Source organism: Pygocentrus nattereri, chromosome 12 (genome assembly GCF_015220715.1).
Source record: "Pygocentrus nattereri isolate fPygNat1 chromosome 12, fPygNat1.pri, whole genome shotgun sequence".
In the NCBI taxonomy this organism is placed as follows: Eukaryota; Metazoa; Chordata; class Actinopteri; order Characiformes; family Serrasalmidae; genus Pygocentrus; species Pygocentrus nattereri.
Window position 1 is genome coordinate 41,923,093 of NC_051222.1, and position 21,669 is coordinate 41,944,761.

At 44.5% G+C, this 21,669-nt stretch overlaps 1 protein-coding gene across 1 annotated transcript; it reads right to left on the reverse strand.

Annotated features, from left to right (window-relative positions):
* Nucleotides 1–805: 805 nt before the first annotated feature.
* LOC108414256 (zinc finger protein ZFAT-like) lies at nt 806–19,987 on the reverse strand. The gene is made up of 8 exons (XM_037543369.1): nt 19,588–19,987; nt 18,037–18,607; nt 16,453–17,355; nt 12,842–12,940; nt 11,731–11,963; nt 8,000–8,405; nt 3,320–3,706; nt 806–2,092 (listed from the first exon to the last, which is right to left on the reverse strand). Exons 1-8 carry the CDS (start codon nt 19,810–19,812, stop codon nt 1,200–1,202), a joined length of 3,717 nt encoding a protein of 1,238 aa, XP_037399266.1. The 5' UTR covers nt 19,813–19,987; the 3' UTR covers nt 806–1,199.
* Between the last annotated feature and the right edge of the window lie 1,682 nt (nt 19,988–21,669).

The following is a 21,669-nucleotide window of genomic DNA, read 5'->3' on the forward strand; positions in this document are numbered from 1 at the left end:
TTTTAGAAAAACAGTTCTCTGAAGGTACTTAAGGGTTCAGTGTTTCTTCAGGGGCACTTCGCCAAGAAAAACTGCACTTACTGTACAAAACTGTAATTGTGCTGACTTGTGACCGGAACTTCACATTTGACTGTTTGCATATTTTGTACCCAAGCAGCAAGAAAAAAGAGAAATACTCTGCATTTTGCGTTGATCTTACTAAAGATAGGGTGGAATGTCACAACAGCCTAATGACACAGCCACATCTAGCACGAAAATAAAGGAACCACTTGCGTTAACATGCATTTGCTATATCAAGACTGACACGTTGCCATTAAGACCACTCAGGCTCAGCTGTTTGAAAATAATTATAATATATATATATATATATGATATATTTATGAATCACATGTTTCGCTATAATGTAGTGCAGTGTGACAAACAAATCTGGGATCACGTGTTAAAAAACTCACCCTGTATGACCCGTGTTCCCTCTGTTTGGTGGGTTGGCAGCCTCAGACGTGGCACCTTGATAATGTTCAATAACAGTCTAGATGTTGAAGATCTCAAACTCAAGATCTTAAACACCACAATTTTCTGTCTTTTTTGGAATAATACTTCACGCACAGACGTCTCCACTCATTCATAATGTTGATAATCAGAGATAAACACGTCAGAAATATGAAAGTTATTAATCCATGACCTTTTTTTTTTCTTTGAACCTTCTACCACTAAAAAGCAGAATCTAACCAGGATTTCTGCGGGTTTCTATTTCACATAACTCAAAAACAAACAGGTCAGTGATTAAAAATGTAAACAAAGCTCACAGAGTCCTTTGTTTCCAATTTATTGCAGATGGAGTCCAGATTATCATACAATTTGTAAACAGCAGATTTGACCATTTCGGGATCCAAATGACCAAGCGTAGTTGATCGGCCGAGACACATCTGGTGTCTAAGGTTTGCTTTGTTAGTAGTAAGTACTCGAGCTATGGAGGTAATCCAGCTAACGAATACAGGTCTAGAGCAACTCGACATGATGAGGTACCATGTTATTTCCATTCATATCTACACTCGCCTCGAATCATCAGCGTTAAAACTAAAGAAACAAACCGGAGACACCAAACAAGTCTTGGCTGATTAACCACATCCAGGGTAAAGTGTAAAACAGGTGCAACCGATTGCCGAACTGCTCTGTCTCCTGTAAAAGAGCTCATACTGCTACGAACTCTGCGTCGCTTCCTCTTTGGCGTGCTTCTCCTGATGCATCCTCAAGCTCCCTAAATAAGCAAAACACTCTCCGCAGAAGGGGCAGTGATAGGGCTTCTCTCCTGTGTGCACCCTGAGGTGAGTCTTGAGGACATCTGGACGAGTGAAGGCTTTATTGCACTGGACACATTCGTACGGCCTTTCGTTCGTGTGCGTCCGCTCGTGCTGCTTGAGGTCGATCCGTTGGCGGAAGCTCCTCCCGCAGAAGGAGCACTGGTAGGGCTTCTCACCCGAGTGCACCCGTTTATGGGTGGAGAAGTGCCTGGGATCTGAAAAGGCTTTCCCACAGAGGTCGCACAGGTAGGGCTTCTCGCCAGTGTGCGTCCTCTCGTGGCGCTGGAGGTGGTTCTTGTGGCTGAAGGTCATGTTGCAGTGCGAGCAGCGGTATGGCTTCTCACCGGTATGAACTCTGCGGTGGTCTTTGAGTGTACACGGGGAGCTGAAGGCTTTTCCACAATCTGGACACTGGTGAGGTCTCTCGTCGGTATGACTACGCTCGTGCCGTCTACAGTGCGTCTGATGATTGAAGCGCTTGTCACAGAAGGAGCACTGGTACGGTCGGGCTCCGGTATGAATGTTCTGATGGACCTTGAGGTTTCCTCTGGTAGTGAACGAGTTCCCACACACATCACAGTGGAAAGGTTTCTCTCCACTATGTGTTTTCATGTGCACTTTCAGAACCGACGGCATGGGGAACCCTTTATCGCACACAGCGCAAACGTGAGGCCTCGGCGGCTTCTCTCCGGTATGAATTCTCATGTGCCTTTTCAAAGTTTCCGAGCAACTTAACCGTTTTCCACAAGTAGGACAAGGGAAAGTTGTTTTTTGTTGGCTTGTGCTGCCACCTGAAAGAGTCGGAGAGTCATATTAACACAATATTACTGCACAACAAGAACGCCGTGTCTTTATTAAACATCAGAGCAGGAAACTAATTAAAAATACTCCAAAAACGGGTGTGTGAAACTAAAAAGTCATATTGTGGAAGAAAAAACAGAAAACACTGTGTTCTAACCTAAAGGTCTGTGAAGTTTTGAGCTAACTGATCTCCGAAGAACATAAGACAATATTGCTGACTTGCTATCAGAGCCTAAAACTTAAAAACATAATGACTGTTTTCAAAGTTGTTTCTTTCAACAAATTCTTTTTTTTTACAGCATAGTTTTTTAGGTGATAGAAAAAATCATGAACTCATGTACACTCTCAACCATTTTAAATGTGCAAAAGAATTAGGACAAATAAAAGTAACTCTACAACTCTAACTCCATTTACTTCCATTCATTAAGGCCATCTGTTGTTCTGCAGTCCTGCAGGCTCAGTGAGATGTTAAGCCTTCGATTTGTAAATATTCAGACAACCATAAACTTCCCTGGGGCTTGTGTTCTTCAGTTGGCTTGCTAACACATGCTAGCCCATGGCTAGTGTTCTACTGAACCAACAGGTGTTAGCTTCCTGGCACAGCTCTGAGAGTTAATAACAATAATGTGAGTGAGAAGTAAACTCAGTAAATTCTGCATAATTAATGGATTGAGATGTAAACAGAGTGGTTCTGAGTGGTTTGGTGTGGTTCTAGATAAACATACAGAGTCAGAACTGTTCACAGTGGTGGTGATGGGAACCAGACGTCCCTCTAAAAGCTCCTCACAGAAAGTTCCTACATGAACTGGTTCTGAATTCACTGCCTGATGACTGAGATGCTGTTTTATGAGAGTTTAGAGAACTTCAACTCCATTCATGGTGGAGGGAGACATGCAGGGCGCTGTGCGGCAAAATAGTCCCCAAAGAAAACTCATTATTCCAGATTTTCCACTGTTTTCCATCATCAACATTCCATATAAGCTCAGAAGACTCGTGTAGGTTCTCTGGTGGTTCTGGATGGTAAATAAAGTGTCTATATCTGTGTTGTCGTCATGGTGACGCCTGGTTCCCATCACCACCACTGTAAAGACGTCTGAACCAGTAAGATGCTCTAAAACAGACCTTATCACACCTAATCAACGTGAATGACTGTGTCTACGTCTCAAAGACGAAGAATTGGTGGAATTAGAAAAGGTCTGCTGTGGCTCCATTCTTACCGGTATGTATCGCCTCGTGACGCTGAAGTTGGCCTTTCTGCCTGAAGCTCATGCTGCAGTGCGAGCAGCAGTGAGGCTTTTCTCCAGTGTGAATTCTCTGGTGGTATTTGATCATACTCGGAAAAGGGAATGCTTTCCCACAGTCGGGGCATTTGTGACGCCTCTCTTTGGGATGAGTGTGCTGACGGATCTCTGGGTTCCCCTTGGCAGCGAGAGTGCCCCCACGCTTCTCTCCGCTATGAACTCTCATGTGTCTTTCCAAAGACTCTGAGGAGCTCAGCCGTTTTCCACAGGCAGGACACGGAAATGGTTTCTGTTTATTGGTTTTGTTTGGAGTTTGTTCTCCAGAGGTTTGAGTTCCTTCAGCAGGAGACCCGCCGCTTTCTCCTGGAAGACACAGACAGCGTGTTAAAGAAGGCACTGGCATTGCAACGACCATGTAGGAAACGTCATGACATCAATGCGGTAAATTAGTTAGAAATACTCCAAATGAGTAACATAAAAAACAACATGTGTATTCAGAGCAGAAGTATTAGGACAAATAAACTCAAAACAGATTAAAATATTAAATTTAGTACAAAAGTTAGCAAAGTAGTATAGATGTTATAGAACAGCTATGCTACTAATACTAGCTACTAAAACACCCTAAGGCAATGGTCATTAAAATCACCCAAAGAGAAGAAGGCCATATTCTGTCATTTCAATTTTTAATCGTTTATTTAGAAATTACTATTCCAATAGTAAAAATAATAACAATAATAATAATAATAATAATAAACTTAATAACCTACAGTGCTTCCCAAACAAGAGATATTAATACTAATAAAGAAAAAACTAAAAATCAAAGCATTTCAGGTGAAAACTGGACGGTTCACTAGTATCTCTGTACAGTGAACTGCAGACTCACTCTTACTGAGTTTAACTTTGTCTTGCAGTTGAAATACATTTAACACCCCTTGCAGTCTTGTTCAGTGATGTTTCTCCACATGTTATATACATACATATATATATACTCACCGGCCACTTTATTAGGTACAGTTCACTTGCTTGTTAACACAAATAGCTAATCAGCCAATCACACGGCCACAGCTCACTGCATTTAGGCATGTAGAGGTGGTCAAGACAACTTGCTGAAGTGCAGACCGAGCATCAGAACGAGGAAGAAAGGGGATTTAAGGGACTGTGAACGTGGCGTGGTTGTTGGTGCCAGACGGGCTGGTCTGAGTATTTCAGAAACTGCTGATCTACTGGGATTTTCACACACAACCATCTCTAGGGTTTACAGAGAACGGTCCGAAAAAGAGAAAATGTCCAGTGAGTGGTCAGTTGTGTGGACGAAAATGCCTTGTTGATGTGAGAGGTCAGAGGAGAATGGGCAGACTGGTTCCAGATGATAGAAAGGCAACAGGAACTCAAATAACCAACCAGAATCTCTGAGGAACGTTTCCAACACCTTGTTGAAAGTCTGACACGAAGAATTAAGACAGTTCTGAAGGCAAAAGGGGGTCCAACCTTTTACTAGCAAGGTGTACCTAATAAAGTGGCTGGTGAGTGTGTATGTGTGTCGGGTCATGCACTAAATTGGCAAATAGAACTACAAGTCAAATAAGGTTCTAGTCTTTTTTTCTCCAAGGAGAAAAATCATCTTCAGAAAATCACCACCACTGCACTCTGTAGTTGACCGATGACTTCCAGAGCTGATACATTTTGTCCTGCATACAATTTCCCATAAACATCACTGTGCGGTTTGAATTATGAGGCCTTCAAACCCTCACAGCCATGTTCAACATCGAGTGTAAAGCCTTCCCAGAGGAGTAGAGGCTGGGTATGAAGTGAAAGCTCACCTAGCAAAGTTTTCAGAGCAACGCTCTTAAAAAAGATGGTTCTTCAAGGGTTCTTTAATAAACACAATGGTTCTATATAGAGTCACGAACACTCAAAGAACCCTTTGCATGCTTAAATGGTTCTCTGCATGGTGAAATGGTTCTTTGATTGACTGAGAATGCGTTGTAAATGGTTCTATATAGAAGTCTTCTTGAGAAAAGTTCTACATAGCACCAAAAAAGGGTACCACTATTGTTATAAGCAAAATAACCTCTTTAGTACTATATAGAACCCTGTCTGCTCATCTACCTGTCTGTCTACCCATCTGCTCATCTGCCTGTCCGTCTACCTGTCTGTCCGTCTACCCGTCTGCTCATCTGCCTGTCTGTCTGTCTGCTCATCTGCCTGTCCATCTACCCGTCTGCTCATCTGCCTGCCCGTCTACCTGTCTGCTCATCTGCCTGTGTGTCTAACCGTTTGCTCATCTTCCTGTCTGTCTACCTGTTTGCTCATCTGCCTGTCCGTCTACCTGTCTGCTCATCTGCCTGTCTGTCTAACTGTCTGCTCATCTGCCTGTCTGTCTAACTGTCTGCTCATCTGCCTGTCTGTCTGTCTGCTCATCTGCCTGTCCGTCTACCTGTCTGCTCATCTGCCTGTCCGTCTACCCGTCTGCTTATCTGCCTGCCCGTCTAACTGTCTGCTCATCTGCCTGTCTGTCTGTCTGCTCATCTGCCTGTCTGTCTGTCTGCTCATCTGCCTGTCTGTCTGTCTGCTCATCTGCCTGTCCGTCTACCCGTCTGCTCATCTGCCTGTCTGTCTAACTGTCTGCTCATCTGCCTGTCCATCTACCCGTCAGCTCATCTGCCTGCCCGTCTACCCGTCTGCTCATCTGCCTGTCTGTCTAACTGTCTGCTCATCTGCCTGTCCATCTACCCGTCTGCTCATCTGCCTGTCTGTCTGTCTGCTCATCTGCCTGTCCGTCTAACTGTCTGCTCATCTGCCTGCCCGTCTACCTGTCTGCTCATCTGCCTGTGTGTCTAACCGTTTGCTCATCTGCCTGTCCGTCTACCTGTTTGCTCATCTGCCTGTCCGTCTACCTGTCTGCTCATCTGCCTGTCCGTCTAACTGTCTGCTCATCTGCCTGTCTGTCTGTCTGCTCATCTGCCTGTCTGTCTGTCTGCTCATCTGCCTGTCCGTCTACCTGTCTGCTCATCTGCCTGTCCGTCTACCTGTCTGCTCATCTGCCTGCCCGTCTACCTGTCTGGTCATCTGCCTGTCGGTCTACCTGTCTGCTCATCTGCCTGTCGGTCTACCTGTCTGCTCATCTGCCTGTCCGTCTACCTGTCTGCTCATCTGCCTGTCCGTCTACCTGTCTGCTCATCTGCCTGTCCGTCTAACTGTCTGCTCATCTGCCTGTCCGTCTACCTGTCTGCTCATCTGCCTGTCTGTCTAACTGTCTGCTCATCTGCCTGTCTGTCTGTCTGCTCATCTGCCTGTCCGTCTGTCTGCTCATCTGCCTGCCCGTCTACCTGTCTGCTCATCTGCCTGTCTGTCTAACTGTCTGCTCATCTGCCTGTCCGTCTACCTGTCTGCTCATCTGCCTGTCCGTCTACCTGTCTGCTCATCTGCCTGTCCGTCTACCTGTCTGCTCATCTGCCTGTCCGTCTACCTGTCTGCTCATCTGCCTGTCCGTCTACCTGTCTGCTCATCTGCCTGTCCGTCTAACTGTCTGCTCATCTGCCTGTCCGTCTACCTGTTTGCTCATCTGCCTGTCCGTCTACCTGTCTGCTCATCTGCCTGTCCGTCTACCTGTCTGCTCATCTGCCTGTCCGTCTAACTGTCTGCTCATCTGCCTGTCCGTCTACCTGTCTGCTCATCTGCCTGTGTGTCTAACCGTTTGCTCATCTGCCTGTCCGTCTAACTGTCTGCTCATCTGCCTGTCCGTCTACCTGTCTGCTCATCTGCCTGTCCGTCTACCTGTCTGCTCATCTGCCTGTCCGTCTACCTGTCTGCTCATCTGCCTGTCCGTCTAACTGTCTGCTCATCTGCCTGTCCGTCTACCTGTCTGCTCATGTGCCTGTGTGTCTAACCGTTTGCTCATCTGCCTGTCCGTCTACCTGTCTGCTCATCTGCCTGTCCGTCTACCTGTCTGCTCATCTGCCTGTCCGTCTACCTGTCTGCTCATGTGCCTGTGTGTCTAACCGTTTGCTCATCTGCCTGTCCGTCTAACTGTCTGCTCATCTGCCTGTCCGTCTACCTGTCTGCTCATCTGCCTGTCCGTCTAACTGTCTGCTCATCTGCCTGTCCGTCTACCTGTCTGCTCATCTGCCTGTCCGTCTACCTGTCTGCTCATGTGCCTGTGTGTCTAACCGTTTGCTCATGTGCCTGTGTGTCTAACCGTTTGCTCATCTGCCTGTCCGTCTACCTGTCTGCTCATCTGCCTGTCTGTCTACCCGTCTGCTCATCTGCCTGTCTGTCTACCCGTCTGCTCATCTGTCGATCTGTTCAATGGGCCTCGTTCTCCAATACTGTGGCGTCTGTTAGCTGATGGTGGCGCTTCATAGGACTTGGAGGAAGCCTGTATTTGCCTTCGCCCTCCTAGAGCTGGTGGTATTGTGTGACTGGGAAAGTCCTGACTAATGGGTGGGATGGGAAACGACTAAATTGGGAGAAAACTGGGGAAACAATGTAAAATGTGATGATAAACGAGTGATGTTACTCTGAAAGTGTTCCACAGTCCTGTCTAAAGATAAAGAACTCTAAATAAGAAGACGAGCACCAACGTAACGAATGAATACTCCAATTACTGGGGTCAGCTCTACTGCAGGGAAGAACAACGTGATGATCTTGATCTACCTGAAGGACAGAAACTGTCATCAGGTTCTTCCATGTCTGCTTCTGCTGAGATGAGGTCATTTAGCTCCATCATGGTCCTGCAGTCCTCCAGCCTCACCGAGCACGTCTTTAAAGGGGTCTGAGCTGCAGCGGTACAGCTGGACTCCACACTCTCTGTAGGATCTGGGTCAGTGTTGCACTGCAGAGAGAGGCTGCCCCCGTCCTGCTCCGCGTCCTGCACCGAGTCCTGCTGCTCACTCTGGCCCACAGAGTCCAGTATGAATACGGACGACTCTTCAGCTTCAGACTCAGGATTCACACTGGACACGCCCTCCTCCTCCTCGTCCTGCACTGAGCTCTGGGGACCACAGTTAGAGTCTGAGGGGCTAAGTTCATGACCGGGAACACTGGGTCCTCCTTCTGAGTCCTGCAGCACAAGAACCAAGAAAACATAGCAATGTTAACCATAAGAAGCTCTATAGTGACCCAGTGGAACAGTGTTCACCACTGTAGAACACACAGACAAGCTAAAAGACACCGTTTGTGTTACAACTCTTAACTGCTTTTCCTCAAACTCTGTACCAACAACAGATCTCAAGATAAAAAACAAAAGGCATGGCAATGTTTGATTTTGATAGATCATTACAGTGATCAATCCTGCTAGAAATAAAGGCGGGCTTGACTTTAGGTGGGTGTTTCTAATAAAGTGGCCAGTGAGTGGAAGCACAAGGTGTGTTTCTAATAAAGTGGCCAGTGAGTGGAAGCACAGGGTGGGTGTTTCTAATAAAGTGGCCAGTGAGTGGAAGCACAAAGTGTGTTTCTAATAAAGTGGCCAGTGAGTGGAAGTACAAGGAGGGCGTTTCTAATAAAGTGGCCAGTGAGTGGAAGCACAAGGTAGGTGTTTCTAATAAAGTGGCCAGTGAGTGGAAGCACAAGGTGTGTTTCTAATAAAGTGGCCAGTGAGTGGAAGCACAAGGTGTGTTTCTAATAAAGTGGCCAGTGAGTGGAAGCACAAGGAGAGTGTTTCTAATAAAGTGGCCAGTGAGTGGAAGTACATTGTGGGTGTTTCTAATAAAGTGGCCAGGCAGTGTCACTGTCCTAGTGAAGAGTAAACACAGAGGAGAACGAAGATGGATTTATTTATTTATTTTAATCCGTACTGAACATGATGCGTGAACTGAGGTTCTCCAGGTCAGCTTCAGGCAGCACATCTGTGATCTTGTTGATGTTCTTAGAACATCAGTGGAAAAAGAATAACTTACACTGTAAAGCCGACACTGTTTCCAGTAAAACATGGAACATTTTTGTCAATACTGAGTCGGCGTCACATGAATCTTTTAACTTTTAGTCTGACACTGTTAATCTGATTATACGTAACTTCTAATTTGACCTCAGTTTGTTGTTGTTATTGTTTTACATTTATTATATTATTATTTATTACCAACCCTTTACGTTTTAGTTACTACTGAGTATTTGTTTTACTTTTTTTATTCTTTGAGTTGTTTTATTAGGTGTTTTTAAATATTTATCTATATTTATCACATGGTTTTAACTTTTTATTAAGATTAAGAGAACCTTATTAGTCCCACAACGGGACTAACCTCCACATTTAACCCGTCCGTGAAGTGAAACACCACATACACACCAGTGAACACACACACTAGGGGGCAGTGAGCACACTTGTCCGGAGCTGTGGGCAGCCCAATCCACAGCACCCGGGGAGCAGTTGGGGGTTAGGTGTCTTGCTCAAGGACACCTCAGTCATGTGCTGTCGGCTCTGGGGATCGAACCGGCGACCTTCCGGTCACGAGGCTGGTTCCATGACCTCCAGCCCACGACTGCCCTTATTCTGATTTGATTGATGTTTTTACTATTATTATACTTTATTCCTTAGCATTTGTTAGTTTTTACCATCATTGTTTTCAGTTTCTGATGTCTAAACTGGCTCGGCTACACTGTGAATGTACTCAGAGTTTAAACAAAGGTTAACCGATTGTCTTATTGATCGAATGTCCTTCTAAATACGTTGAGCGTTTTTAATATATTACAATTATATCTATTTGAAAAGAAAATATCACTGCATGTCCGACAGAGTGGGACGCTTCACGCTGTGGGGGAAAGATGTGCAGATACTTAATCTTAAAGTACAAAACCTTAATAATTCTAAGTCATGTAGGAACTTTCTGTGAGGAGCTTTTAGAGGAGGACGTCTGGTTCCCATCCACTGGGAACGGCTCTGACTCGGTAAGTTTCTTTACACACTTAAAAAGAAGATGGTTCTTCAAGGGTTCAAAGGACCCTTCGCATGATTAAAATGGTTCATGAGATTGATGGAGAATGAATTGTATGTGGTTCTATTTACAGCAAAAAGGTTTCAATGTCAAGCATGTTCCAAAAGCTCATAAAGCTTCTATACAGAACCATCTACAACACGTTCTCCATCAATCTGAAGGACGATTTTACCAACTTCTTTGAGCGTTTCTGGTTATATATAGAACTATTTTGTTTGCTGAAGAACCCTAGAAGAACCACGACGGTCAGTCACCAGCTGTGTATTTTATACTACTAGGAGTTCTGTTGCTTTACTTTACATTTACATTTACAGCATTTAGCAGACGCTCTTATCCAGAGCGACTTACAAGAAGTGCTTTGTCAATCTAGAGAAAGTATCTTTGCTAGTTATCAATAGCTTAGAGAAAAAGACAGTCCTGAGCTCAGATACTGCTAGAAACAAAATGTCACTGCAGACACCAAGAGAAAAAGAAACAGAGTTGAACGCAGAACTCTGTGCCATTCAATGCAATACAATAACAATAACAATAAGATACAATACAATAAATAAAATAAGTGCAGCTTATAATTCAATGCTCATTTAAGTGCTGTGTAAAGAGACGGTCTTCAGTCTGTGTTTGAAGACAGCAAGAGACTCTGCTGTTCGGACAGCCAGTGGGAGTTCATTCCACCACCTGGGTGCCAGTACAGAGAACATTCTCGACGCTCGTCTTCCACGCGCCTTGAAGGATGGCGGGTCAAGCCGAGCTGTACTCGAAGCTCGAAGGGCTCGTGGTACAGTTCGAGATTTTACCATTGCCATCAAGTTGGTAGGGGCTGGTCCAGTTCTGGCTTTGTAGGCCAGCATTAGGGTTTTATTCTGATGCGCGCAGCTACAGGAAGCCAGTGAAGGGAGCGCAGCAATGGGGTGACGTGGTTGAACTTGGGCAGATTGAAGACGAGTCGTGCTGCCGCATTCTGGATGAGTTGCAGAGGCTTGATGGTCTGCATGGGAAGACCAGCCAAGAGCGAGTTGCAGTGGTCAAGCCTTGAGATGACCAGAGACTGCACTAGCACCTGGGTGGCCTCTCGGGTGAGGAAGGGTCAGATCCTCCGGATGTTGTACAGTAGATACCTGCATGACCGAGTCAGGTTCGCGATGTGAGTCGAGAACGATAACTGGCCATCTAAGGTCACACCAAGACTTCTTGCCTCTGCAGATGGAACAATCCGGGAGTTCTCGAATGAGATAGCAAGATCATGAGGACCTGTAGTCGCAGGGATGAATATCAGCTCAGTCTTGCTGGGATTGAGCTTCAGGTGGTGGGCTGCCATCCATGTAGACATGGCAGCCCACTTTCATGTATCTGTTGTAAAAAGTGCTACGTCAATAAATTTTGGCTTCGAATTTTGACCATTTCTCTCTCACTGATTAGATATCCGTGGTTTGGTGCAGGTCACAGCGATGTGTTTGAGCCCACCTGCCCGTGGCGTACGTCCTCCTGCCGTCTCAGCCTCTCCTCCAGCGAGGTGACCACCTCTCTCAGCCTCCACACCTCAGCCTGCAGGTTTCCAATGTCGTCCATGGAGAGATCAGTTCCTACTGACTTGGTGCAGGACGTGTCAGAGTCGTACAGCAGGTGGAGCTCCAGGAAAACCTCTCCCTCCTCCATCTCCTCGGCTCTGCTGTCCATTCTCCTGGTTCTTACTCTACCTGAGAGGAGAACAGGAGGCTGACTGGTCAGCCGGCGAAAAGAAACACAACAGTTTGTGGAAAATTTCGGGTGAAAGCAGAAAACTTCGTAACTTTTTAAAGCACAGCGCAGGGATATTTAAGCACTAGAACCCGAGAGGGAGTGTTATCCTGAAATAACATCCCGGCTGTGATCTGGTGTCCGTAGATCATCTCAGCCATGGTGTTATTGGTGATAACTCCCTCCTCGAGTGCTCTACTGCTTTAATACAGCAGTTAAATAAATACAGTAAGAAATGAATAAACTGGCCGTGAACGCGGCGTTTAATATGTTTTAATGTTCAGTTCCTTCCTACTAATTATCGTCGTCTCCACTGAGCAGCTTTTCAGTCGGCAGCTGTGACAGAAGAACAGCTGAACAACCTGGAATCAGCCAGAAATGAACCCAACACCATTCGCCAGACATGTCTGATCTTCAGAGTCGGACCAAATCAGACTGAGCCATGAAAATGAGCCAATATCAGGTTCAGCTCAGTTTGGTCAGTTTCTCCAGATCAGTATTAATGTTGTTTTGTTCCAGCCGGACTGTAAAGCTTCTTACAGCCCGTTTAGTTTGGCGAATGGTGTTGGGTTCATTTCTGGCTGATTCCAGGTTGTTCAGCTGTTCTTCTGTCACAGCTGCCGACTGAAAAGCTGCTCAGTGGAGACGACAGTCTGGGAATTTAGTGTCGTCTCGTCTTCAGAGTCGGACCAAGTCGGCTGTCGGTCAGATGTGGTCTTAACAGTGCCACAAACAGAAAATGGACAAAGTCAGAAGTGAAAACGTTCAAACGGTTTGAGCGTCTCCTACAGCTGTCAGTCGTTGCTTAGCAACGGCGTCTTAGTGACTTCACACACACCTCTCACACGGTCTGTGTCTATATGACGATATTTAACGTTGCTGAGATAAAGCTTTTCTGGGCATGCCGTGGACTTGGCCAGAGCAGGTCTGAGCAGAGCTCAAGCCTGTAACAGCAGGGGAACCCATCTTTGGTGCTGTACAGAACCCTTTTCCACATAAAACACATTCACCATCAACCTGGAGAACCGGTTGAGCATGAAATGGCTGTATATAGAAAGAACCATCGCCTTGATTGGAGAACCCTTGAAGAACCTTTTAAACTCTGTAAGTTACTGAAGAGTTGATCAGCTTTAACACGAACCACGAGGCTCAGTCGAGTTTTTCCGTTCCACCTTAAATGACACAGCACACACTCCGGCGCCTGAGGAGCTGGAAGACTAACTTCTCCGCCGTTTAAGGTGGAACGGAAGAGTTCGAACTAGAGTTACTGAACACACAAGCGTGTAACACAAACTGAACAAATAACGCAGCCGTGTCTTAGAAATGAGTAATAAACCCCCAACTTGCTTTATAACGGCAGGGTTTGTTTACTAACCGTCGCTTTCTTCTCCCCCCGCCGCCGCTGATGTTATACGAGCGGCAAAGCGCCCCACAGCGCCACCTGCAGCACCGGCGCCTCGTCAGCTCCACAGGGGAACCCCGACCGAATTTCTTTCCCGACAAATTTCAACAGGAATAATTAATACCTGCTAATAAAATAACATGGCTATATATGCAAGTAGGAAAGGAGAAATAGCTATATAATGGAAATAAAAACAGCTATTATTAAAAGAATGGAGTATAATACAGTTATTGATATAAAACGGATATAATATTAAATATAAATGAAAGACTTGAAAATAAATATAAATAAATAAAGAACAATAACCAAATACATCATAATAGTGAACGTTCACGTCACTCGGGTACATTCCACACATGGTGAGGTAGATGTTTCCATTAAAGTGGCCAGTTAGTGGAAACACAAGGTGGGTGTTTCTGATAAAGTGGCCAGTTAGTTGAAACAGAAGGTGGGTGTTTCTGATAAAGTGGCCAGGGAGTGTCACTGTCCTAGTGAAGAGTAAACACTGAGGAGAACGAAGGTGCATTTATTTATTTATTTATTTGAATATGTGTTGAACATAACGAGGGAACCGGGGTTCTCAGTCCCAGCTCTGCCGTCTGCAGCATGTTTTATATTTGGTTCTGCAATAAAACTCAGTCCATCATCATGGAGCTCCTCCTGCGGTGAGGAAGGTGAGGACCTGATACTGCAGCTACAGGTTTGAGGTTCTGGAGTAAAAACAACAGGACAAGGAGAATAACAGGAGAATAAAACATGGTGAAACTGATCACAGAGAAGAACCCGGCATTGAGACGATCCTGCCAGAGGTGAACATCTTCAACGTTCTCTTAAATTCCTAAACCTGCTCAGCAGAACAGCTCAGTTCACTGACTGCGGGTCACCCAGAGGCCACACTGGGCCGGTTTTGCTCGTCATACTGACGTCGTATTCACTGTAAACCAGTCCAGTCGGTCACTCAGCGCCGCTTCATCTACCATCTTCTATTAACCACACGACTGGACTGAGTTTATCAGTCACTAATTATACTACGCATTACACCACAGTACCAACACTTCCACTACTTCAGAACCGCTTCAAGGTCCCTCCATCAACTTCTGACTCCTTTACGAAGAACTCCACCAATTTTCAAAAGAATTCCTCCATAACTCAGTGTGTGAGGTGTGACCAGAAGTTCAGAGGGTTTGGTGTGAGATGGTTCAGACGTCTTTACAGTGGTGGTGATGGGAACCAGGTGTCGCCATGACTACAGCACAGATATAGACACTTTATTTACCATCCAGAACCATCAGAGAACCTACACGAGTCTTCTGAGCTTATATGGAATGTTGATGATGGAAAATAGTGGAAAATCTGGAATAATCCGTTTTCTTTGGGGACTATTTTACCGCACAGCGCCCTGCATATCATGTATCCCTCCACCATGAATGGAAACCATTACAACATCGTTCAATATCTTCGATACTGACATCAACACGATATCTTGAATTTAACGCCAATTTCTGAACGATTCCTTCTTTTAAGTTTGAAAATGGCGTGGCTTAAAGCAGAACCCAGACGGCCGGAGTGGCCTTTTCAACAGTTTTAAGAAGGTCTAACGTTAAACGTTACATATGGACTAATTCAGACAGCCAATCAGCAGTCTGGACTTCAGAATGAGCAAGCTCATTGGCTCATGGGCGCTAAATAAGTCTGACTACTTAATACAGAGTAAAAAATGTCCTATTCTACTTATATAGGACCAAATCCAGCATTAAATCACATGACACAGTGTTTTTCAGTACCACCTAGTACTGAAGTAGTCCAGTCGATACCACATAAGTACTGAATTCTGAGTCTGAGTGAACTCGTAGGAACTTTCTGTGAGGAGCTTTTAGAGGGGGACGTCTAGTTCCCATCACCACCACTGTGAGCAGTTCTGACTCGGTAAGTTTATCTAGAACCACGTCAGACCACTCTGAGCAACTCTGTTTACATCGTAACCGCTTAGTCATGTTCTCACAAAACGAGCTCAAACAACAGTCGTGTGCAAAAGTTTTAGCACCCCCAGTCAAACTCCATGTCTTGAGGGTCACTTGGACATTTTAGTGCACGATTACTGCTCATTTGCTGAGTCATAGTGTCTACAGACACTGATGATGTATACAACATTTATCGCGATAATGATCCCCCTGTTAAACTCAAATAAACAGAAATTGTGCATTAAAATTTTTTTCTGTAGAGAATGTGTTCATATATTTTCAATCAGAAAATCAAAGCACCATGTCATCCGATCAGGAGGTGTTAAAATATGCATATTGGTTGCATAAACCGTAAAAGACCGTCCCTGTTCTAATGGACCACATTTGAGTCTTAAAAATCCATCCAATCAAGTGTGGCTTCTTTTTAAAGGCTCTTGGTTTGATAAATATGTCACTGTGGACGCTAAGCGACCAGAATTTAAATGCAACAAGATATTGCTGTCTGCTTTGGTCTCTACCAGGAAAACCGAAAAAGCAAATGTGAACACACTCTTTGGCTGCGACGGTGCAGCGTCAAAGAACAGTTAAAAGTCTGAAAGCGAAGTTTAAAGAATCCGAGGACGTGAACCAAAGAAGTGACCGCGCCCTTTTCACGGCTCCAACGCATTCTGGGTGATGAGCCCAGCCGTCGGTCAGTGAAGCTTCATGATGCTCCTGCGATGCTGGTGAAGATGAAGCTGATCCTCTGGGAGCGACTGGCGTTCGTTGGCGGTTGTGATTGTTTACCTCTGGATGAGCCGTGAAGCAGCGTGACGCTCTGCTCTTCTGAGCATGAGGGTCAGTTTAGGAGCTGATCTGTTCAAACTGACGTCAAATACAGACCACATTTAAAAGATAATGTGAACAGCCAAACAAAGAAACTGGATTTGGTGGGAAAATCAGATTTGGGCCACTTTTACCTGCTGCATGAATGCAGCCTTAAACTTCAGATGAACCACAGCACTTTTGTCACGTTTCATGAGAATAACCCACACAGATAGAAAAACACAAATAAATAGATAGCAAAATAAATTAAATCCCCTTTTCACATCAGCTCAGACTGAGAAAACCAGCGGGCCTGTTCATGTGTTTTGCGGTGAGCCCTGAGGTTGGAAGCCTGAGCAAAGCTCTTCCCGCACTGTAGACAGCGGTATGGCTTCTCTCCGGTGTGCTGCCTCTCATGAGTTCTGAGCCCTGTTAAGTCCGAGAACTGCTTCCCACAGCCGGAGCAGTGGTACGGCTTCTCTCCAGTGTGGATCCTCTGGTGAGTCCTGAGTGATGCCGCCTGCGAGAACTGCTTCCCACAGGAGCTGCAGTGGAATGGCCTCTCTCCGGTGTGAATCCGTTCGTGTTCCTTCAGCCGGTCTGACCTGGTGAAGGCCTGGTCGCAGAAGCAGCACTGGTAGGGTCGCTCTCCAGTGTGGATTCTGCTGTGGATTATGAGAGTGGCCTTCGTCGCGAACTGCTTGCTGCAGTAGGAGCACTGGTAAGGCTTCAGGGCTGCACTCGGTTCTCGACTATGTTCCTTCTGGTGGTTCTGAAAGCTGTGGAGGAACGTGAAGGAAACCCCGCACTGAGGGCAGCGGTAAGGCCCTTCTCCAGCATGTGTCTTCTCATGGCTTTTGCAGTGTGATAAGTCGGCGAATGTTTTTCCACAGTGAATGCACGGGTACAGCTTGTCTTTGCTCTGGGACACTGGAACTGGAAAACATTCCGAACTTTCTTCCGCATGGGTGCTCAAGTGCATTCTCAGAGCGGACGCTGAAAGGAATTCCTTCCCGCACCAAAAGCAGGAATAGGATGTTCCTGTCTCTGCATAACCGTTAAAGTGCTGGTCTGTAGTGAAGTGCGAGGTCATCGGTGTCCTCATAGACGGTCCTGGGCTGTAGATGCTCTGCTCAGACGCTGGAGGTCCCGTACCTTCCTCTACACAGGACGGCATGGCCACATCTACACATCCAAATCAACAAAGGAAGCAGTTTAAAACAAGTCAGCTCTCATAAAATTATTTATTTCAACTTACTACAGAAATGACAGCGAGATAAGAAAAGTATACACCAGTTCTCCCAAATAAGTACTGACATGTTCTGTTCTCAAAATAACCAATAAAACAATATTTATGTGTCATAATCAACCATAATTTATAGCATATTTGTTACTGTCAGACCGTCTAGCCCGGCCATAGCCGATGGTCTAGCATAGCCAGAGCCAACGGTCTAGGCCGTTACCGTTGGTCTAGCTCAGCCGTAGCCACAACTGATGGTCTATTTCATCTGTCGCCGACGGCCTAGCTCATCCGAAGACGACGGCCTAGCTCATCCGAAGACGATGGTCTAGCTCACCCGAAGCCGGATGTTATTATTAATATTATTTTTCTTCATAGAGTGCCAGAAAAAAGACTAGACCTACCTCAAAGAATGAAACATTTTTCATTATATGAATTTTCTAAAAATTTCTAAAATTAAGATACTTCTTTCTAAAGCCTAAAATAGTTTGGATTTGTTTAAGACTTTTGGCCACCGTATAATGTAAAATTTGGACAATAATGTATAAATTAGAATAGAATTAGAATAAAAATAAATAGAAGCCCTTCTGTGACCAGGAGTGTCCAAACGTTTCTATAACACTTACCTGAAGATGTAAAATCCTCCTCATGATAGCCGTCCCGTTTCTCCTCGTCTTTGATGTTTCCATCTATCTCCAGAAGGTCCTTACAGTCCATCAGCTTCCCCTTTGGTGCGTTCTGGTCTCCATCATCGCCGTCAGTGGAGATCAGCTCAGTTTTAACCAGACTAGACTCAGCCTCTGAGTCCTGGACCACGAGTTGGTCACCATCACTGCACTCGGACTCCAGTGCTGGATCACTGTAGCAGTGCAGAGACAGGTTGAGTTCATCCTCCGCCTCCTGAAGAACGTCTTCATCTCCCTGTTCACAGTCCTGAGCTTCTACAGTGCTGGGATCAGTATAGCACTGTAGAGACAGAGTAGGAGGGTCCTCACTCGTCTGGTTCAGTGCTCTGCTGTAGACACAGTACGACGTTTCCACTGGTTCGTTTTTAAAAACATGAGGTCCATCTTGGAGCGCCTGGGCAGCTCTGCCGTTACAGCTCTTTGGTGGTCTGGGGTTCGTTTTGGCCCTAAAAAGTAGAGGTAGGTTGGGGATGAGCTCCAGCTCCTGGTGTCCACTGCTGGTCTTCTGATGCTGTGTTTGAATCAGGTTCGATTCAGAGAGAAAACAGACAGAACCGGTTAGTTTCATATGTAAATTAAGATTGAGGCCTTTTTTTTCCAATTTGGGGAAAAGTTTCCTGCTGGAGATGTGAGAAAAGCATCTACAGCTGAGCTGAAGCTTGAAGCAGAGCACAGTAAGTTGTATACTAGCACATCAGCGCACACCAAGACACATTTACAGCCAAGTTGATAAAATAAACATACAGTTTATGCTGTTGGGTTACGCTGTTGGGTTGGGTTGAGTTATTGGATTGTATTGTTGGGTTGGGCTGTTGGGTTGTGGGGTTGGGTTGTTGGGTTACGCTGTTGGGTTGGGTTATTGGATTTTATTGTTGGGTTGGGCTGTTGGGTTGTATTATTGGGTTGGGTTGTTGGGTTGGGCTGTTGGGTTACGATATTGGGTTGGGTTACTGGGTTATGATATTGGGTTGGGTTACTGGGTTGTGATATTGGGTTGGGTTACTGGGTTATTGGGTTGGGTTACTGGGTTGCTGGGTTGGGTTACTGGGTTGTGATATTGGGTTGGGTTACTGGGTTGTGATATTGGGTTGGGGTACTGGGTTGTGATATTGGGTTGGGGTACTGGGTTGCTGGGTTATTGGGTTGGGTTACTGGGTTATTGGGTTGGGTTTCTGGGTTGGGTTACTGGGTTGGGATATTTGGTTGTGATACTGGGTTGCTGGTCTTACTGGTCTACAGTCAGTTCACATGCTGTGTGTCAGGGAGTTGAGTTCCCCACTGAAACTCGGCTTTTTTATGCTGTAGGCTGAAGGCGAACCTGTTTCCGTGGCGGTTCTTGTGTTTTGAACATTGCGCAGATCTGAAGTGCGAGATATAAGGAGAGGGTTTCATAGTTCTGGTGCTGTCATAGATTTCTGGGTGGTTTAGTGTTTTTCATTGGCGGGTTAACGCAGCACATGTGTTCCTGGAGAACAGTGGAACATGACTGACCTGCCGTTCCTGAAGTTCTCCACAGTCCTTCAGCCTCAGCTTGGCCTCCAATAAGGCCACCTCCTCCCTCAGCTGCCGGATCTCCGTCTGCAGCTCCTCCAGGCGGCCGATGTCCTGCATGGACAGGTCTGTTCCGGTGGACTTGCTGCTGGTGCCCTCAGGACCCTTACGACCCTCGGGACGGAGCCGGAGGCCCGGTTCCGAGAGCAGGTCTGCGCCGGACATGCTGCTCAGCAGGCGGAGGAGCTGACCCAGCTGAAGCCGGACTGCCCCGCCGGCTCCGGGGCAGCTGTGCGCAGGGTGCCGCGGGCGGTTCTGCAGGAACCGGCGGGTTTTAGCGGAGATTTTCGGCGCTTCCGAACCAAAACGTCGGACCGCAGTCGGCCACACCGCGCATGCGCGGAAGCGGGACGCCGCCAGTGACGTGGCCACAAGCGGAAGTATTATTGGTACATTTCCTGGTGAATGTTTTAGTTTAAAATACACTTTTAATAATAAATACACATAATATATCATATAAACTCATAATGTATCATATAAACACATAATATATCACATAAACACATAATATATAATATAAACACATAATATATCATATAAACTCATAATGTATCATATAAACTCATAATATATCATATAAACACATAATATATCTTATAAACACATAATATATGATATAAATACATAATATATGATATAAACACATCATATATCATATAAATATATAATATATCATATAAACTCATAATATATGATATAAACACATCATATATCATATAAATATATATCATATAAACTCATAATGTATCATATAAACTCATAATATATCATATAAACACATAATATATCTTATAAACACATAATATATGATATAAATACATAATATATGATATAAACACATCATATATCATATAAATATATAATATATCATATAAACTCATAATATATCACATAAACACATAATCACATAATATACCATATAAACACATAATATATCCTATAAACTCATAATATATAATATAAACACATAATATATCATATAAATACATCATATGAACACATAATGTATCATATAAACTCATAATATATCATATAAACCCATATCATATAAACTCATAATATATAATATAAACACATGATATATCATATAAACTCATAATGTCTCATAAACACATAATATATCATATAAACACATAATATATCACATAAACACATAATATATCATATAAACTCATAATATATCATATGAACACATAATATATCTTATAAACTCATAATATATCATATAAATACATAATGTATCATATAAACACATACTATATCATATAAATACATAATGTATCATATAAACACATACTATATCATATAAACACATAATATATCATATAAACTCATAATATATCATATAATCACATAATATATCATATACATTCATAATATATCATATAAACACCTAATATATCATATAAACCCATAATATATCACATAAACACAAAATATATCTTATAAACTCAAAATATATCATATAAATACATAATGTATCATATAAACACATACTACATCATATAAACACATAATATATCATATAAACTCAAAATATATCATATAAACACATAATATATCATATAAAATCATAATATATCATATAAACACATTATATTATATATATAATATATAATATAAACTCGGGCGGCATGGTGGCGTGGTGGGTAGCGCTGTCGCTTCACAGCGAGGAGGGCCTGGGTTCGATTCCCTGGCCGGGTGACCGGGGTCCTCTCTGTGTGGAGTTTGCATGTTGTCTGCGTGGGTTTCCTCCGGGTTCTCCGGTTTCCTCCCACAGTCCAAAGACATGCAGTCAGGCCAATTGGACGTGCTAAATTGCCCCTAGGTGTGAGTGACTGTCTGTGTCTGTCTGTCTGCCCTGCGATGGACTGGCGACCCATCCAGGGTGTGTCCTGCCTTCCGCCCGAAGACTGCTGGGATAGGCTCCAGCACCCCCCCGCGACCCTGACGGAGAAGCGGCTTAGAAAATGGATGGATGGATAATATAAACTCATTATATATCATATAAATACATAATAT